The following is a 19,842-nucleotide window of genomic DNA, read 5'->3' on the forward strand; positions in this document are numbered from 1 at the left end:
ACACTTTCGTCCAGTTCTCCTCTGGATCATTCAGATGTGCATTGGCAAACTGCAGATGGGCCTGTAAATGTGCTGCCTTGAGCAGGGGGACCTTGCGGGCACTGCAAGATTTCAGTCCTTCACGGCGTAGTGTGTTACCAATTGTTTTCTTGGTGACTATGGTTCCAGCTGCCCTGAGATCATTGACAAGTTCTCCCCGTGTAGTTCTGGGCTGCTTTGTCACCGTTCTCATGATCATTGCAACTCCACGAGGTGAGATCTTGCATGGAGCCCCAGACTGAGGGAGATTGACAGTTATTTTGTGTTTCTTCCATTTGTGAGTTATCGTGCCAACTGTAGTCACCTTCTCACCAAGCTGCTTGGCAATAGTCTTGTAGCTCAGTCCAGCCTTGTGCAGGTGTACAACCTTGTCCCTGACATCCTTCGACAGCTCTTTGGTCTTGGGCATGGTGGTGAGTTTGGAAGCTGAGTGATTGCTTGCTTCTATGGACAGGTGTCTTTTATACAGGTACTGTAACAAGCTGGGATTAGGAGCACTCCCTTACAGAGGGTGTTCCTCATCTCAGCTTGTTACCTGCATATAGTGAAAAGACACCTGGGAGCCTGAAATCTTGCTGGTTGATAGGGGATCGAATACTTATTTCCCTCACTACAATGCAAATCCATCGCTGACTTTTGGGCACTGGGCTTTTGAGGGTTTGTTTGTTGTTATTCTGTCTCTCACAGCTACAATAAACCTACCATTCCAATTATAGCCTGGTCATTTCTGTGTCAGAGGGCAAATGGACAAAATCAGCAGGGGATCAAATACTTATTTCCCTCACTGTAAGTCCCATTGAAACTTCACTTGTCTCATTGATTTCAGTGCTGCTTAGTCATGACTAACTAGTTTGGATGCTGTCCATAGTCATGGGGGCTGAAGCCACAGTGCAGCATAGTATGTCCTAAATGCTACAATACACACCTGCATTATTTTAAGTTTTTGCAACATAAAACAAAAATAACATTCCACATCTCACCTGTCTGTTGACCCACAAGAGTAAAATTAATAATTAACATAAGAGCTGCAGTGCTTAGTAAGTTAATATGTTAGGTTCTGTTAGACTCATCACATTAAAACCCTTTTGATCAATTAAAAAAAGTGCCCCTGATTAGCCAGGCACCTGATGTTAAACAATGGTTAGTCATTTTTAATTTTAAAACTTTGTGAAAACTATGGGTGGCAAGCAGAAGCTTAGAAGTATTCCTCCTCCCTCAGATGAGAAAATTCCTCTCCTAAAATGGGATGCCCATGTTCATCCTCTAAAACTAATCAATGTATTGATTTAGTCTTCAAACCATGTAAATGTCCATAAAGTCAATTAAAAATGCACAGCTTCAAAATTACATGGATCAAATAATAAAACCACAAAACCTCAAATGTGAAGTACACATAATGAAAGCAAGGGAAGTGTTTTTCTTCAGAAAATTCATTCCTTTGCCAAATGTATTTAGCTCATTAATTGGCTAAATCTCATGCAGTTAAATCGATACAAGATTTTTTTTTCATTGGGTGGCAGTCGCTTATCAAAGTATAAACAATGTCAAGGCAAAAAATACAAATGCAAATTAAAGTTTAATGACTACAAAAAGAAAGAGGCCAGGAGAAAAGATGGAGAATAGATGTTCTTCTAAAACCTCCTTGTATTACAAGAAAGGCTTTCTTGAGATTTGTCTCTAATGAGCATTCTGACTTGCTCCCAACAAGGAAGTGTGTATAACATTGTAGTCTTAAGATGTTTTGTGCAGATGGATAGTGGGAGGAAGATCAGAGGACTGGATGGAATGAAAACTGGATGGGTTGGGGATTGAACGGGCTTGTTTGTCAGTTGACCAAATTCTAGGCAGGTGCTCAAGATCAAACTCAGGGTAGGAGGAGCATCCAGCCAGGCTCCATGCCTTGTGTGTGCTCCAGAGAATGGTCGTGAATTGGCAAAAATCAAGGTGGGAGGAGGGGGAAGTGATCGTGGCTGTGATCTGGATAGAACAGTGTAGGACATGCTTTCCCACCACCCGTGATACAATGCTGGGTAAACCAGGTTGGTTGGCCCCGCTGTCCTACCCAGTTCGTGGCTAGTACACAGTCACTTTCCCTCCTCCCATTTCAGTTTCTGCCAACACATGACTGTTTTTCAGGAGCGCACACAGGGCTTGAAGCGGGCTGGATGCTCTTCCTAGCTGGCTGTCGTTCTGGAGAACAAGCCTGAATCCAAGACAAGGGGGCAATTCACACAACCTACTAGGCAGGCGGGCAGGCTTCCCAAACCTTGCCTTCCCCCCAGACGATCCTTCGTTGCCTAGTGAGAGTGTGTTCTGTTGTCCCACACAATCAGCCCTGCTCCTTGCAGTGTGGTACAGGGAGGACTGATCTGAGGTCGGTCCTCATCCTGGCCTCCGAGAATCCCAAAATGCACCATGTGACATGTGCGATGCATTTGGTGGATTCCCCTGAGAGAGCTCCCATCTCTGTGTGTGGCCATGCTGGAAACAGCCCCTACTCGCACACGAGCAGGTAGCCGAGAGTAAGGGAGCGCTTTTACCTGAGTTGGGCTGCGCCTGGATTGGGCTGTGCATGAGAACAGCCTCAAGGTTTTCCCCAGTTCTTTGATGTTAGAAATTGGAGAGTAATCTTAAATTCAGGGTCCTCTTCCTTTTGGGTCAATACCGGTATTTAACCTATTTTTTAAGGAGGTTCAGCTGTGATGGTACAGTGGAGAAGCAGCTTGCCTAGAGTGCAAGAGGCTATTAGTTCAAATCCCTGCTGGTGTGCTTCCCAGACTGTGCCTAGTAAATATATCTGTAGTCACCTATATTAGTCAGCAGAGATACAGGAAGGGGCTGAAGGCATCATCTCATACTGTGAGGGAGGAGGCACTGGTAAACCACTCCTGAGACCAAGAAAATCACATGGATAGACAAATCTATGCGATCGCTAGGAGTCAACACCAACTCAATGGCACAACCTTTCCTTTCCTTTCCTTTCCTTTCCTTTCCTTTCCTTTAGTCTTCTATTCGGGTAAATACAGTATTTGACCATGACCAAATACTCCATGAGGCTAAGGTGGTTACTACCCTGTTTCCCCGAAAGTAAGACCTACCCCGAAAGTAAGACCTAGCAGCAATTTCTGATGTACTGCTAATTGCCCTAGTGCATTTTGGGGGGCTAAAATTAATATAAGACACTGTCTTATTTTCGGGGAAACACGGTACGTAAATAACAACTTAACTTCCTGCTGGGGAAACGCCATGCCTCCTCCTCCTCCTGACTTTTGGTGGCAGAATCATCATGAGAACCAACCTAGTGCCTTTCTGTCAAGAGCACAGGTATTAAAGCTGTTGATAAATAAAAATACCTTTTTTGTTGTTTGAATAAAGCAAATATTTTTAAAATGCTTGACTATTAGGTGGTCAGTATTTAACCAATATGTTAGTGGCTGGTTGGCTGAATCTTTTTTTGCACAGTCAAATGTTCCTTCCTAGTTGTGGAGAAAGGCCAGCATTTCAGAATTAGATGGAGTGGTAGTTGCAGACATTGCTAGATGGATGCCTGTAGAATTGTTGGATTGATGACAAGCAGCAAGATACAGGGGAAAGCTTATCCATCTTCTTCAACCAGCTGTTGCTGTCTGTTCCTGCCTTCTCAATCTCTGTCATTGCCACAGTCAAGAGGTATCTTTTCTGTATCCTCTTGAGAATATAGGGAGACACTAGGGCTCAGCAAAGATAGACTCGGCCTCCATGGCCCTGACATACTGCAAGGAGGAAAGGAGGAAGGGAGAAAAGATCAGGTCCCAGAGAATGGCCCCCCACCTCTAGCGGAGGCATTCAAGACACTCAGATGTTTGAAGAAGGAATTTGTCTTCAAAGATATACTAAGCTGTCAGTTATTAGTCTTACTGCATATATGTTTTCCTCTATCAACCCCTCTGACCATCAAGACTTTTTGTTTGTTTGTTTTGTTTTGGTAAGTCATGTATTTTATTTATTGGCACTTAATATAAAAGTTATTTAAAACCTTATAAAAATTAAAAATATGTATATATGAAGCAGCCTTAATATAAATCATATATTGATCCTATGATCTCATCTAACCTTTTAAAAAAACCCCAAAACTATATAATGTTGAGCACTTCCTATCTTCTGAATATCAAGTTCTGAAGCACTGAACACATTATGAATTTTGTCTGCAGTTGCCACTGGCTATGCAGGGATGGGTCTTCTCTGTTACTGCCTCGAGTCTCTGGAATGTGCTCCCTGCTGAAATAAGAGCCTCGTCATCTAGACTCTGACAAGTTTTAAAGAGTTTCTAAAGACTTCTTTTTTTTTCACCCAAGCTTTTTAACTGGACTGTGGCTTTAAATTGTTGTAAGGTTCATTTTAAATCTGTTTGATGTTGTTGTAAACCACTTAGAGACGGAAGTTTGGGGTGGTCTACAAATTTGAAAAATAGATAAATAAATTCATTGTGGGGAGTGGGATCACACGCCCCTGGTTTCCCTCCTGCCCCAAACATTCAGCATAACATAAAGATTCAGCACAACATCTGAAAGAGTCTACATTCCATGTGTATAAACCTTGCAAGCTCTGTACTGTATGTGCGATCATGGACCTTGCCTCCAATTTGTACATTTATTTTATTGTTAATTGTCTATACCCCCTTTCATTAAAACAGTCTCAAGGTGGTATAGGCTCTTTCAGAAATGCTAGCCCTATTCAGACATTATATTGTACAAGAGTCTGTGTACACATGTACATATGTTTGTGTGAATGACTGTACATAAGAATTGTATCTAAAGGCTGCCAAATAACAGTTCTTTTGGGGACTCACAAGATAAAATGCATTGCATGCACTTACTTTAAAAGTAAACCTGTCTCTTCAAATGCAGGGTGCAGATAGGAAGTGTGCTACTGTACATGTTCAGTGTAGCATATGAATGACACTATGTGCATACTGATCTTTACATGCGTGCACTGTACACATTGTGTAGGTGCTGAATAGGGCTTCTGGATGTGTGTAGGGACAGAGGTGGAGCCAGTGAACAGATTCTGCTCCCCACCACATGCACATTCAGGAGTAATGTTTATCTGCCCAATCCTTACATTGCACCAACCCTTTTCGGGGAGGTACACATGCATATTTCTACTGGTTTCTCTTTATTTATTTCACTTGGGGTGTGGATCAAAGTTCAGCGATGCCTTAAATGAAGAGTGCTTTCTTCTCTAGGAGGTGCAGAAAAGTGCTGCAATTCGGGCCAAGATGAAAGGCTCAGGTACTGTAGTTAAGACAAAGGTTATCTTCTCCTGAAGAAGCCATGGCAAAGGATTGGGCATGTGGTTAGGGACAGAATCATGCAGACACGGGAAGCTGCCTTATACTGAGTCAGACCCTCGGTTCATTGAACTCCGTATTGTCTACACCAGGCCTGCGCAACTTTGCCCGTTTTTGGACTACAACTCCCATAATCCCCAGCCACAGTGGCCAATAGCCAAGGATTATGAGAGTTGTAGGCAGGAGGGCTGAAGTTGAGCAGCCCTGGCCTACACTGTAGACACGAGAAACAGCAGCTCTCCCAAGGTTTCAATTAGGAGTCTCTCCCAGCCCTACCTGGAGCTGCCACTTAGTGAACTTGGGGCCTTTCGCAAGCAAGCATGCAGATGTTCTTCCAATGAGCTGTGGCTGATCCTCTAAGGGGAATATCTGACAGCACTCACCCATCCAAATGCAAACCAAGGCAGACCCTGCTTGGCAAAGGGGGCAATTTATGCTCACTACCACAAGACTAGCTCTCCTCCTCAGTCAGGATGGAGAGTTTGGGAATCCCAGAGACAGAAGGAATTCATCCTCACCCAATAAGCTGCTCCAGAAAGCCACAAAGGTGGCCGCCCCCGTGACAGCCCCGCAGGCAGCAGGGTTCTTGCGCCTGGTGCTGACGGAGAATCCACCTGGCCCGGTTGCCTCAATCTCCACCACGTGATAGTCAGGGAGGCTGCAATGGAGAATTACAGTCAGGTGGGAAGAAAGATGGCACCAGATCACCAGCTTGTCGACATCCCCCCATACCAGACAGGGTGGGTCAGAGACTTACTTAGGATCAGCTACGAGACAGCCTTTTACGCCATCAAATCCCAGGCTGGGGGCGGCCATACAGGCGGCCGCCATGGTGTTGACATTATTTGGGGCCAGGGGACACAGTCCGCGCACGGGGCCATAATAGAGCACCTTGCGCTCCTGCTGGGCCCCCTGCACAAGCTCTCCCAGGTGCCCCCCCAGCCGGAAACTGTCTGGATGTTTCACCATGGTGACGGTCAAGGCCTAGAACAGGCAAAATGGAAGTGAGAGAGATCACAAATTCTGAGGCTTCCCTTCCCTCCCTCCCTGTTCGAATGAAAGACCCTTGAATTGAAAAGCATTGTAAATGAGGTTAGGGGAATCATGGTAGCTAAAAAACCTAATAAAGAAAAAATGACCAAAAAAATCACCCGGAATCCCTTTAAGACCCCAATGGACAGCAAGAGGAGTGAGGGGGGACCCACAGAAATCACCCCAAATACTCAGAAATCACCCCCCCCCAATTATCAAAAAATCTCACCAAACCGCGAATACTTGAGTCGCAGTTGGCGAGACAGGTCACAATTTCCCCATCGCGGATATTCAAAACCACGGTTTGGGGGAAACTGCGATTGGTGAAGGATGACTGTATACCACTCTGGGCTTCTTGGAGGAACAGCAGGATATAAATGTTAAAATAAAATAAATAAACATATCATAAATACATGATACTGGCAGGACCTGAGGATCAGCTGCCCCACACTACTTACTCTTCATCTCTCTCTCTGTGTCTGCTCTTCCGTTTATCAGTTCACATTCTCATACATCAATAATTATAATTGTTATAATTTATTTAAAATATATATATTCCACCCTTGCAGTACACTACTGAATGGGTCACCTCACAACTTCAACAAAACAGATACAAAACAGATGCAAAGTCAAGTAAAAGATTAAAGAAATTAAACAAGTTAAAAGACCAGGCTAAAACCACATTTAAAATTACACATTTGAAAGGTTTCAAATTAAAAGTTATTAATCAAAAGCTAAAAACTGAGAACTAAAAAACTAAAAAAACCACAACATCCTACCCTATATAAGCAGCAGATGAAACATTAAACATAGTGACTAACATCCAGACTAAATTACTCATGGGCAGTTCCAATGAAATTAATGGGACACGTTCATGTCTAACTCGTTCCATTAATTTCAGTGGAACTACACATAGTACTTTAGTCTGGATGTCAGCCACTAAAACCAACACCACAACAAAGAGATAGGGCAGGATGCACACTATGTTAGTCACAACTAAGCATTATTGAAATAAATGAGACAAATGAGAGATGATTAACTTAAGTCCCATTAATTTCAATAGGACTTAGTCATGACTTAGTCTGTGTCCCGCCCACTGAAATGCTTCCCTGACCCCAAAGAGCTCGCAGTATAAAATGCATGCGCACACACACACACACACACCACCGAGAACATAGTGGAGAGAAGCTATGCTGGGCTGAAAAGGGACAACTCGACTCCCCCACTAAATATAAGAAAGCCACCACTTTAAAATGTATCTCTTTGTCCAAGAGGAGAGCTGGCGTTGTGGTAGCAAGCATAAATTGTCTCCTTTGCTAAGCAGGGTCCCCCTGGTTTGTATTTGAATGGGATACTACATGTGTGAGCACTGTAAGGTGTTCCCCACAGAGGATGGGGCTGCTCTGGGAAGAGCCCTGCATGCTTGCATGCAGAAGGTTCCAAGTTCCCTCCCTGGCAACTCCAAGACAGGGCTGAGAGAGATTCTTGCCTGCAACCTTGGAGAAGCCGCTGCCAGTCTATGTAGACAATACTGAGCTAGATGGACCAAGGGTCTGACTCAGTACATGGCAGCTTCCTATATTACTATGACATAGGAAGCTGCCTTTTACTGGGTCAAGCCATCATTCAGTCATTCATTCATTCGATTTCTATACCGCCCTTCCAAAAATGGCTCAAGGTGGTTTACACGGAGAAATAATAAATAAGTAAGATGGATCCCTGTCCCCAAAGGGCTCACAATCTAAAAAGAAACAAGATAGACACCAGCAACAGTCACTGGAGGTACTGTGCTGGGGGTGGGCAGGGCCAGTTACTTTCCTTCTAAATAAAGAGAATCACCACGGTAAAAGGTGCCTCTTTGCCAAGTTAGCAGGGGTAGTTCAGTTCATTATTAATTAGTTCGGGGTAGTTCAGTTCATTATTAATTAGTTCATTATTCAGTGCAGCCCAGCCCTACCCGCCCTGGCAGAGCTCCTGGCAGAGCTCTTTCCCATCACTTTCTACTCAACACTTCTAACTGGAGATGCCAGGGACTGAATCAGGGGCCTTTAGGTGGTTCTGACCACATGCTTTATACTGAATCAAGCCATCGGTCCATCTTGGTTAGTGTTGTCTACTACACTGCTGACATCCAGACTAAGTAATGCAATAGTTCAACTCAGGAGTTACTCTAAAGAACTACAGGTTGAGTATCCCTGATTCGGACATCAGAAATCCAGAATGCTCCAAAATCTGGAAACCACCACGGCTTTTTTTTAGTAAGTACAAAACATTATTTTCACATGAAATCTGAATTTCATCTCCACCTAAAATGCCATGTTTGAGTCTAACATGACCAGCAACATTATTGCGTTGAAAAATGTCTCGCAATTAGTTTTCATTACATTTACAGCTACCTGTAGTTATCGTAAATCCAATGCTTATTTGTTTTTATACTTTAAATAAAAGCTAAACAAATAAAATACAGTGTACAGTAACCTTTCGTGTTTAGACTTGGATCCCATGCCCAGGATATCTCATTACAGTATGCAAATATTCCAAAATCCAGAAAAATCCAAAATCCGGAACACTTCTGGTCTCAAGCAGTTCGGATAAGGGATACTCAAGCTGTACTTAATTTCAATAGGACTACTCAGGAGTCATTTAGCCCGGATGGTAGCCACTGACTGGCAGTGGCTGTCCTGGGTTTCGGGCAGGGGTCTTGCCCAGCCCTACCTGGAGGTACCAGGCTTTGAACCTGAGAATCTCTGCCTGCAAAGCATGTTCCCTACCACTGAGCTATGCCCCTTCCCTGAACAGCAGGCTTCGCTGAGATCTTACCTGGAGCATCCCTCCATCATGCAGCCTTTGGATGTCTTGCCCACCCCATAGAGCCCCACTGGGGATATACAGAGTGTGCCCAGCTTGTCTTGCCGCTTCGCGCAGTTTAAGCTCTGTGCCGAAATCTGCCAGAGCTGTTGGTGACCCCACCTAGTGGACAGAGAGATGTTAGCAGTTATTGGTCCTGGGAGTCTGAAGGAAGGAGCACTGTTGTTGCAGGGTAGGCTGAGGGTGAGTAGGAACAGACACACTTTAAAAAAACAAACAAACTACTGCTCTACATTTAGTTAGTGGCAAAGAACTGATTTCAATTGCTTATACACTAGAGCCCTTGAGAACTCCTGAGAAATTGCTTTTCCATAATAAGCTGGAAGTGGAATTAAAATGCAAGTTCTACACACATTTTAACATAACAATATTATCCAGCAAAGCCCCTTCTCCATGGTTAAGATCTTTCTGTTATGTCTATAAGTTCTATTCAGCAAAGTTCCTTTATAATGCTAATTGAAAGATTTCTGCATGCAGGCTCAGTATCGCGGAGGTTTTATTTCTTCGGCGTGGTTAGGGGATAAGTGCCGAATTGCCCCTGAATTGCTCCTTATTTAATCAGTTTTGATCCACTGTGAATGGGTAAGGTAAAATGTGCCGTCAAGTCGGTGTCAACTCCTGGCACCCACAGAGCCCTGTGGTTTTCTTTGGTAGAATACAGGAGGGGTTTGCTATTGCCTCCTCCCGCACAGTGTGAGATGATGCCTTTCAGCACCTTCCTATATCTCTGCTGCCCGATATAGGTGTTTCCCATAGTTTGGGGAACATACCAATGGGGATTTGAATCGGCAGCCTCTGGCTTGGTAGTCAAGCCTTTTCCCCGCTGAGCCATTAGGTGGCTGGTGGGGGCATTAATTAGTTACATACATATTGCACAATGCAGTGTGATTGGCAGGAGCCCCACCTGCACTGCTGTGTCATTGTAAACACTGTCGACAGAGTTGTGCATCAGGGCAGCTCCACTCTGGCATAACGTTGCGCGTGCACACAGTATCCCCATTTGGGTGGCTGGTGGGAGAGTTTCCTTTCAAAAAAGGCCCAGCAAAAGTTTTGCATATTTCTCATACTGCCTCAAGACCACTCATAAATTAATATTGTTGAGGTTTTTTAAAATTATAATGGCTAACAGCTTTTTGTCATTTAAGACGGGACCCAAGAGTTCTCAAAAGGTAACCTTCATCCTAATTGGGTATTTGGAATTTTGAAGGTGAAAGAGGGCAACACTTATTTGAAGAACCCTTCAGGTAAGTGGAACCTGATCATTCCAATGGTCATCTGTGTTGTTCTTTTTGTATGTCCCATCAAAGAGGGCTGGATGCAGATGAGCATTTCTAGAGGAGAGGGAAGCAATCTTCTTCACACAGCCACAAAATATACTGAGCAGACCTGGGCAGGACACTATCTCAGGGTTGTTATGGCAATAAAATGAGATAGGAATTCTAAAGCACTTTGTACACTGACAGCTGCATCCCTGTACGTGTTTGCTCAACAGTAAGCCTATCTTTGTTCAATGAGATTTACTTCCTTAGAAGTGTGCATGAGATTGCAGTTGAAAACAGTGCTATAGACATTGACTGGCATCAGTGTTCCCTCTAACAGAAATTCCCAGATGTTGTTGACTACAACTTCCCAAATCCCCAAACAAAAGCCATTGCAGCTGGGGCTTCTGGGAGTTGTAGTCAACAACATCTGGGAATCCCTGATAGAGGGAACACTGGCGGGCATCCAGATTAAGACTGCACTTGTGCAGACATGTTGCACTACGACGGCGAATATTTATATACCACTTTTCAACAAAAGTTCCCAAAGTGGATTAGATAGATAGATAGATAGATAGATAGATAGATAGATAGATAGATAGGCAGGCAGGCAGGCAAGGCAGGCAGATAGGCAGATATAAATAAATAAAGATGGGTTCCAAAAAAAGAAACATGACACAGGCACCAGCAACAGCAGCCACTGGAGGAATGTTTTGCTGGGGCTGGATAGGGCCAGTTGCTCTCCCTCTGCTATATAAAGAGAATTGCCACTTTCAAAAGGTACCTCTTTGCTCATTTAGCAGGGGATGTTGTGCTAGTGCAAGGATGTTGCGCTAGCTAGTTCCACTAACCCGGGAGCTGGTGTTCCAGACTAGTGTTTCACCAGATCCATTTGCACAACCTGTGGCGTGCCTCCTGCAGTGAGACCTCTTCCTCAGTCCATATATGCTGCAAGGGAAAATACAACGCTACTCACTATCCTTGGACAACACTGAGCTAGATGGACCAAGGGTCTGACTTGGTATAAGGCAGCTTGCTATGTCCCTATAGGAGCATAGCAAGAGATTGAGCAACTTGGAACCTTTTTTTGTTTGTTGCACAAGTGCAGTGTTAGTCTGGATGTCAGACCCTATGAATAAAATCTCAAGCCAGAGCACAGAACAGAGACACAAAGAGAACAGCAGCAAGTTTATAGCAGTGGGCAAGAGATGGTTTTTGCCAAAGCAAGGAAAGCTCCTCCTTCGCCCCAACACACACAAAAAAGAGAGGCTACTGACGTATCTGGAGACATCTGGAGCCCTCACCATGAAATCTGCCGCTTTAAGGAAGGACTCTCCATGGTCCTGGGCAATGCAGGGATGGGCCACTTCAACAATGATATCAGCACGGCTTGGAAGAGAGGAAACAGAAAACTGGATCAACAGTTATGTCAGGGACACTCTAGACCAGGACTTGAGCCAAACTATAGTGGTAACCATGGATAATAGGTGGGTGGCATGTCATTCCTCCTTGATGGCATATTTTATTGATAGTGTATACTCCCCCCCTGCCCCCACACACACTTTGTGGATCACTTTATGGATTGATCCCAAGTTCCTAATGAATACTGAAAGATATACTGTACAACTGTACCTATGATTGACGTTCAGTAATTGTGTATCCATGGAAAAGTCATGTTCCAATGAATACATTGTGTAATCTTTCTGGGGAAAGTGTCATAAGGGATCCTAGCAACCTACAACAATTCAGCCCACAACATTTCCTCAGCCCAAATGGCAGCAGTGTGAGATCCAGGATCCTTTGCATTTCCACAGAAAACACGGAAGATGTGCATAGCTTGCTGCTTCAAGTGACGGGCGCAGAACATTGTCCAGCACAGAGCATTGCTACCGTAGATGCTGGGATCTAATTGGATTATCCTGTTGTCCAAGCTATGTGGAGAACTCATCCTGCAAACTTTTTCATGTGAATACACTTATGGGGTCACTTCAGAAAAGGCATGCGATCAGGAGCAAATACAATTAAACACTTATGTCCAAATTGGGCTGGGCGGACTTCTTTGTCTGCCCAAAGTGGATGTGCCTGTGTTTGCATGAATATTTTGCACCAAGCATGTGGTCCGATATGCCTGGGATGAGCAGCATGAGATGATCCACACAGTTTGCCATGGGCACGGAATTGACTTGGGCTGCTCAACACATGTATGATCATCATCTGATGACTGCAGCATCCCATGATGATTTGCACATGTGAATGGGCCATCGCTGTCATAAAACAATGGGTAGGATATTTATGTCACCTCACAGGACCAGCATTAGAAGTTGGGCAGCTGTCCAGGGCCCTCAAAAGGACCCACTGTTGACCCCCAAGACCATCTCTGTGCCCTTAGTTGCTGTTTGGTGGTAACAACTGACACTCTGGAGACCCATCCAGACAGGAGGGAGTCCATGGTGGGCAATTTGCTGAGGGCCCCCTGAAACCTATCACCTGACACATATTACTTTTCAATGAAATCAGTCCACATGTTCAGCTGCTGGTCATCAAGTGTAGCACAATCCAGTGAGGACCATGCATTTGTGAACCATCCCTTGGCAATCAATCATTTCAGAACATAGGAACATAGGAAGCTGCCTTCTACTGAGTCAGACCATTGGTCCATCTCGCTCAGTATTGTCTACACAGACTGGCAGCAGCTTCACAAAGGTTGCCGGCAGGAGTCTCTCTTGGCCTTATCTTGGAGATGCCAGGAAGGGAACATGGAACCTTCTGCATGCAAACCTGCAGATGCTCTTCCCAAAAGTGGCTTCATCCCCTAAAGGGAATATCTTTCACTGTGCTCACACATGTAGTCTCCCATTCAAATGCAAACCAGGGTAGACTCTGCTTAGCAAAGGGGACAGTTTGTGCTTGTTGCCACAAGACCAGCTTTCTTCCACATGCAGGCAAGGAAGTTTGCACTAAATGAACTAAAAAAAGATTTGTAATTGTCTCAGTTTGCGTGAGGGTTAGGCAGGTACACATGGTGTACATGCACACATGGTGAACTGAACATTTAATTGAATACAGTATTTGGGAATTCAGCTGTAGCTCAGCGGCAGGGCATCTGCTTTGCATGCAGAAAGAGCCAGTGTGGTATAGTGGTTAGAGTGCTGGACTAGGACCGGGGAGACCCGAGTTCAAATCCCCATTCAGCCATGAGACTTGCTGGGTGACTCTGGGCCAGTCACTTCTCTCTCAGCCTAGCCTACTTCACAGGGTTGTTGTGAGGAGAAACTTAAGTATGTAGTACACCACTCTGGGCTCCTTGGAGGAAGAGCGGGATATAAAATGTGTAAAAAAGAAAGGAAGGAAGGAAGTCCCAGGTTCAATCCCTGGCATCTCCAAGTAGGCCTGGGAAGGATTCCTGCCTGAAACCTTGGAGAGCTGCTGCCAGTCAGTGTAGATCAGGGCTGCACAACTCCAGCCCTCCTGCAGATGTTGGCCTACAGCTCCCATAATCCCTGGCTATTGGCCGATGTAGCTGGGGATTATGGGAACTGCAGTCCAAAAACAGCTGGAGGGCTGAAACTGTGCAGCCCCTGCTGTGGAGAATACTGAGCTAGATGGGCCAATTATAATCTGACTTGATATAAGGGAACTTCCTGTGTGTAGCAATCCTAGCAGATAAAGCTGCCATATACTGAGTTGGTCCTTCCCACTCAGTAGTGTGTATTCTGACTGGCAGCCGCTTTCTGAAGGCACAGACAAAGGCTTCTTTGCCTGATATGCTTTTTCAGTGGAGGCCAAATCCCAAGCCTTCTGCATGCCACACACGAACTCTCCAGCTGAGCTACAGTCCCTCCTCTGGGTCAGATCGTTTATCCACCTAGCCCAGTTCTCCAGGGCTAGATGGCCTTTCCCAGGGGTCTTTCCCAACCTTGCTTCGTGGATCCTTTAACTGAAGTTGCTGGGAACTGAACCCGGGACCCTCGTGTCCTCTGCCATTGATTTATAGCCCCTCTTATGACATGCCTTAATGCCTGCCTGCAGATTTGTGGTGTGTCATTCTGCCCATCCTGCCATGCCAAAGCAGCCCCTGGCTGGGCTGGCTTGCTTACCGCTCCAAGAAATCTGTCAGGTCTCCCAACTGCAGCTCCGCTGGCACCGTCCCCTCCAACTTGCTGGCATCCCGGTTCCAAACAAAGGCCAGCTCCAAGCCGTGTTGGGAACCATCTTTTTGGAGCTGTTGTACAAGATACTGACCTGGAGAGAAAGTGAGGCAGAAAAACACCAGGAATGCTGGAACCAACGCTGTTTCTCCCATACCGATTGCCCTCCAAATTTGTCTCCTGCAATGCAATTTAATGAACACAACCCAAGATGAACACAGTTGCAGCCCAAGCCCCTGCGGTGGGGAAGTAATATGCTGTCTCTTCCTGTGGTGTGCAGTGGGTGAAGCGCAGTCAAAGTCGCCTCCTCCCCCCAAATCTCACTCACTCACTGAGGCCATACACATGACTAAAGTAGGGTGAGCTATGGGGAAGGCAGGTAGGATCCTGCCTTCCCCCAGACTATCAGAGCCTCCTATGGGCTCTGTCGCTCGTGCACCCACACGACCAGCATGGCAGCAACCTCATGAAATGGGATTGGGAGGAAGAAGTCCTCCCATATCCCACAATGCACTGTATGAGCAGTGGAGAGGCAGCCCTCAGCAATGCAGCAGCATGCCTCTCCCTGGCCCTGCTTTCCTCTGGACTCGCTTGTGAACATGGCTGCCAGCTCCTGGGAACTGCAGAAGTCCCTCCAATCACCCACATGATCAGAAGCTGAGATAGGACGGTGGGGGGGGGGGCGGCTTCTGTCTTACCTCAGTTAAAACATGGGTGCAATAGCTGAGCTACCCCATTAGGCAGGCACTGGGTAGGAGATGAGCCTCTGTTCCTCTCCTATCCACAAAAGGGTGGTCGTGAGAACGACCTCACTCACTCTCCTTCCAGTTCACTGCCCAGCCCTTCTTACTTACACACACACACACACACAGCCCAGCCCGCCGCCTCGCATCTCCACTTACCCCACCAGTAGCAGTGTCAGTTGCCATCACTTCCCTCCATCCTCTTCCTTCACTCCCATCCTAAGTTTTGAAAAGCCAGGGAGGGGAGCAGAAGGAGGAAGTGCTTTGAGCCAGTGAGTACAATGCTGGTCTGGAGCGTCTCTGCAGGAACCCTCTAGGCAGGGGTGTAACTACTATTAGGCAAGGGGAGGCAGCTGCCTGTGGGCCCCCACGACTCGAGGGGCCCCCCAGAGGCAAGTCACATGGCTATATATTGTAAAGTGTGTGTGTGTGTATCAGCAAGGGGCCCATTTAAAAATTTTGTCTCTGGGCCCACTCCAGCCTTGTTACTCCCCTGCCTCTAGGCCCACAGTATACCGCACCAGTCCAATTCCTTCTGCTCCCTTCACCAGTTTAGCAGAGTGGGAGTGGAGGTGGTGGAGGAGGAGGGCTGTCTTGGAGCAGTCACTAGTGCTACCACAATTGGAGTGTTGGTGAGCCCCATCCCGGAAGTGCCATTGAGGAAGGAAATTGAGAGGAAGTGCTACCTACCTAAATGTCCATAGCCCACAATTCCAACCCGTCTCCTGCCTTGGCTCTTGGACATTCCTCCTGCTGTTTTCACTGATGTGAAAAGAAAACCAGACATATAAAAGATGTGGTTCACCACAAGGAAGAATGGATCTGAAACTGATGGGAGGACATTTAAAGTTTTGAAGGCAGGAGATAGATAGATAGATAGATAGATAGATAGATAGATAGATAGATAGATAGATATGATTAAACTAACTGGTGCTCATTCTCACAATCCTAAATAGGGTAGGAGGAGTGCCCAGCCAGGGGCGGAGACCCATGTGGTTTGCAACAGTTGCACAGTTGTGTGAATGCAAAGGTAGGTGAAGAGGGTGATCAAATGAGCCCCTGGTGGCGCAGTGGTAAAACTGCCACCCTGTAACCAGAAGGTTGCAAGTTCGATCCTGACCAGGGGCTCAAGGTTGACTCAGCCTTCCATCCTTCCGAGGTCGGTAAAATGAGTACTCAGAATGTTGGGGGGCAATATGCTAAATCATTGTAAACCGCTTAGAGAGCTTCCAGCTATAGAGTGGTATATAAATGTAAGTGCTATTGCTATTGCTATATAGGAGCCAGAAGCTGTGTAAGACCATTTTTTGCCCACTCTAGATTACATGTTGGTGACAGAATGTGGGTTGGCCATGCATGTCCCGCTCAGCTTCCCGGCTTGGTGCTCATCCCACTCTGTTTAGGGTCATGAGAACAGCCCTAATCTTGGGTGACTTGCTTTTGGACTAGAACTCCCATCATCCCTGGCCACAAGGGCCAAAAGCCGGAGATGATGAAAGTTGTAGTCCAAACGCAAGAAGTTACTCCAAACTGTAAATAAATAATGAATAAATGTAAAATTGGGCAACACACTCAGGGTTTCATCCTCGCTTGGGGTCACAAAGTGAAGACTTGGTAATCATTTGTAAAATGCAAACTATAACCATCCATTGCAAATGTCATTGTAAATTGTGCTTTTCTAGTACTGTGCATTGTGCATTAAACATCTGCTTGCAACTCTGTGTTCATGCATATAAAGTGTGCAGGGAGAGAAAGGAAAAGAGCAGCCATGTCAATGTCATTATGCCACTTGAGCAAACAAGCTCTTTGATTTTCAGAGCAGCCGGTTCACAAATGTGTGTCCATCACATTCCAGAATTTGGATGAGATTTCTCCGTAAAGAGCTGCACATGGGCCTGGCCCTCTAGCTCCCTGCCTTCAGAAGAAGAGTGGATGCTATATGACAGGGGTGGCCAACCTGAGGCTTTCCAGCTGTTGTTGGGTTGCACCTCTCATCCAGTGTTCCCTCTTAAGAGGAATTCCCAGATGTTGTTGACTACAACTCCCAGAATCCCCAGCTGCAATGGCTTTTGCTTGGGCATTATGGGAGTTGTAGTCAACATCTGGGAATCCTGTTGGAGGGAACACTGCTCCCATCATCTCCAGCTACAATTTGAAATAATGGCCGAACTGTTGCACAACTGCGTTGGTGCAGTTTTTGTATATGCACAAGGGTGCACTTGCGCAACTGTTTGCACATTGTGTTACAACATTCACGGCAGCTTGTGCTGTAAGTGAGCCTGTACATGCTTTTTAAACTTTGTTGAAAAAGCAGTATACAAATATTCGAAATAATATCCATATTTTTTTTGCTTCCATCTCTTCCCTGCACCACCACCACCACCGACTATTTACTGTTATAAAGATCTGTTTGTTCTGTGCTTCTAGCTACAGGGGTGGCCCAAGGTATTGTGGGTGCATGCGATAAGGCGTAACATTTATTTATTTGTTTATTATTATTTTATTTAACACATTTAATATAGATGATATACTGGCGATGCAATACGCATGATGGATCTACACCAAGTTCTTCTCTCTAGACCTTTTTATTGCGCTACTTAGAATAAAAAAATATAAAATCTGCAAGTAAAGAACAAACATTTCGATGTAAAGACATCAACTTTAGCGTTTTATATCTCAGTGTTTAAAAATCCACACTCTTATATCCCAAACACTCTCCCTAAATCTAATCAGGCACCTAGTTAGCACATGAAGAAAGAGGGGAGGAGGGGAAGGCAGAAATTGATGACTCACCACTTTGCCTGCTTATCAGTAACTCTAACAGAAAATTTATTATTATTATTATTATTATTATTATTATTATTATTATTAAATATAATTAATAAATAATTTATACACTGCCCTATAGAAAATCTCAGGCTCATATACTACTAGTACTACAGATATTTATATACCGCTCTTCAGCCAAAGTTTTCAAAGCACTTTACATAGAAAAATAAATAATACATAAATAAGATGGTCCCCTGTCCCCAAAGAGCTCATAATCTAAAAAGAAACATAAGGCAGATACCAACAATAGCTGCTGGTGGGGTGCTGTGCCGAGGTTGGATAGGACCAGTTGCTCTCCCCCTGAGCCATTTTTGGAAAGGCAGAATAGAAATCAAATCAAATCAAATCAATCAATCAATAAAAGATAATCACCACTTTAAAAGGTGTCCCTTTGCTCAGTTAGTAGGGGTATATTATATTTCCCTATGTAACATTTTATATATTTCTAAATAAAAAATTTCCATGGCTCAGATGAGAGCCATTTTCTAAACATATTACAGACACCTCATATATTCATACAATTAATAATTGTGTTTAATTAATTAACTCACTCACTTATATACTGCCCTATATAAAATCACAGGTTGGTTTACAATTTTAAACAGCAACTAAAACCTAAAAATCACATAAAACAGATTAAAATTACCATAAATGAAACTTTAAAACATCATAAATTATAATAATTATTATTATCATTATCATTATGATTATTCCTTGCCCCAGGCCCCTGTTGGGGGCCAGCCCCCTTTGCAATGTGTATTAGGGAAAGTTGTTAGCAGCCTTCTCTTTCTCTTTCTCTTTCTCATGCTTCCTGAAAGCTTTGCAAGGAGTGTGAGGAAAGGAGCTTCCTGCAAAGTTTGCATGGGTTAGATCAGTCCCAAAGAGCTGGTCCAATGGCGATAGCAAAGGGCATCTTGCTGCCCTGTTGGCACCCCAATAATCTGCTGCCTGAGGTGACTGCCTCACCTTGCCTCACGAAAGAGCCGCCCCTGTCTGGGTACAGAGCCAGCTGTCTGTCCTCAACATTCATTCCATGCCCCTCCTATCACTATCACCCTAAATTCCCTTCTACTTTTCAAGCTGACTCACCCGAGTTTACAGCACTCTTTCTCTGGTTCTTGGACAGCTCCAGGTTCCCAGCGAGAAGCAGGAGTATTATGTGCCTGGCTGCCCTTTGGCCGATCCATCCCTGTGAGAGGTTAATTATTACTCTGGGACCTGTAACCCATCAGGAAGTCAATGGTTTTAGACAGTTAGCAGGCAGACCATCGTGAAATTGCCTCGCAACCACAGCTGAGTGATTTGTCAGCTGCAACACCCAGTAATGACTTGGATGTGTGAATGAGCCATCACACCGATCTGTCGCCACAGGTAGACGGTTAATGTTGCTGCTACACATTCCACACTTCTGAGCAGCAAGAAGTTCAAAGGGCAGTGCCCCGGGGTTTGATTTCCTTTGGAGGAGGGAGTTCAGATTTGACACTCCAGATTTGCAGTGTCTTTGTAAATATTTGCTTTAGGAGACTAGCAGTGGTAGCAAGGTTGGAGTGGGCCCTGGGACAAGAATTGAAGATGGGCCCTCACCTTCTTCCCCT

The 19,842-nt window shown here is 45.0% G+C and overlaps 1 protein-coding gene across 3 annotated transcripts; it reads right to left on the reverse strand.

Moving 5' to 3' along the window:
• Positions 1–1,596: 1,596 nt before the first annotated feature.
• On the reverse strand, positions 1,597–19,414 carry ASPDH (aspartate dehydrogenase domain containing). Of its 3 annotated transcripts, none has more exons than XM_053258954.1 (8): positions 19,337–19,414; positions 16,109–16,180; positions 14,625–14,769; positions 11,832–11,916; positions 9,221–9,370; positions 6,126–6,352; positions 5,887–6,026; positions 1,597–3,791 (listed from the first exon to the last, which is right to left on the reverse strand). In XM_053258954.1, exons 2-8 carry the CDS (start codon positions 16,161–16,163, stop codon positions 3,754–3,756), a joined length of 840 nt encoding a protein of 279 aa, XP_053114929.1. In that variant the 5' UTR covers positions 16,164–16,180; positions 19,337–19,414; the 3' UTR covers positions 1,597–3,753. The 3 variants fall into 3 exon arrangements, with proteins under 3 accessions (XP_053114929.1, XP_053114927.1, XP_053114928.1); XM_053258952.1 differs by having other exon boundaries at positions 16,109–16,246; positions 19,337–19,342; XM_053258953.1 differs by lacking the exons at positions 16,109–16,180; positions 19,337–19,414 and having other exon boundaries at positions 14,625–15,322.
• Between the last annotated feature and the right edge of the window lie 428 nt (positions 19,415–19,842).

The sequence above is a fragment of the Hemicordylus capensis genome, chromosome 6 (assembly GCF_027244095.1).
Source record: "Hemicordylus capensis ecotype Gifberg chromosome 6, rHemCap1.1.pri, whole genome shotgun sequence".
Taxonomy (NCBI): Eukaryota; Metazoa; Chordata; class Lepidosauria; order Squamata; family Cordylidae; genus Hemicordylus; species Hemicordylus capensis.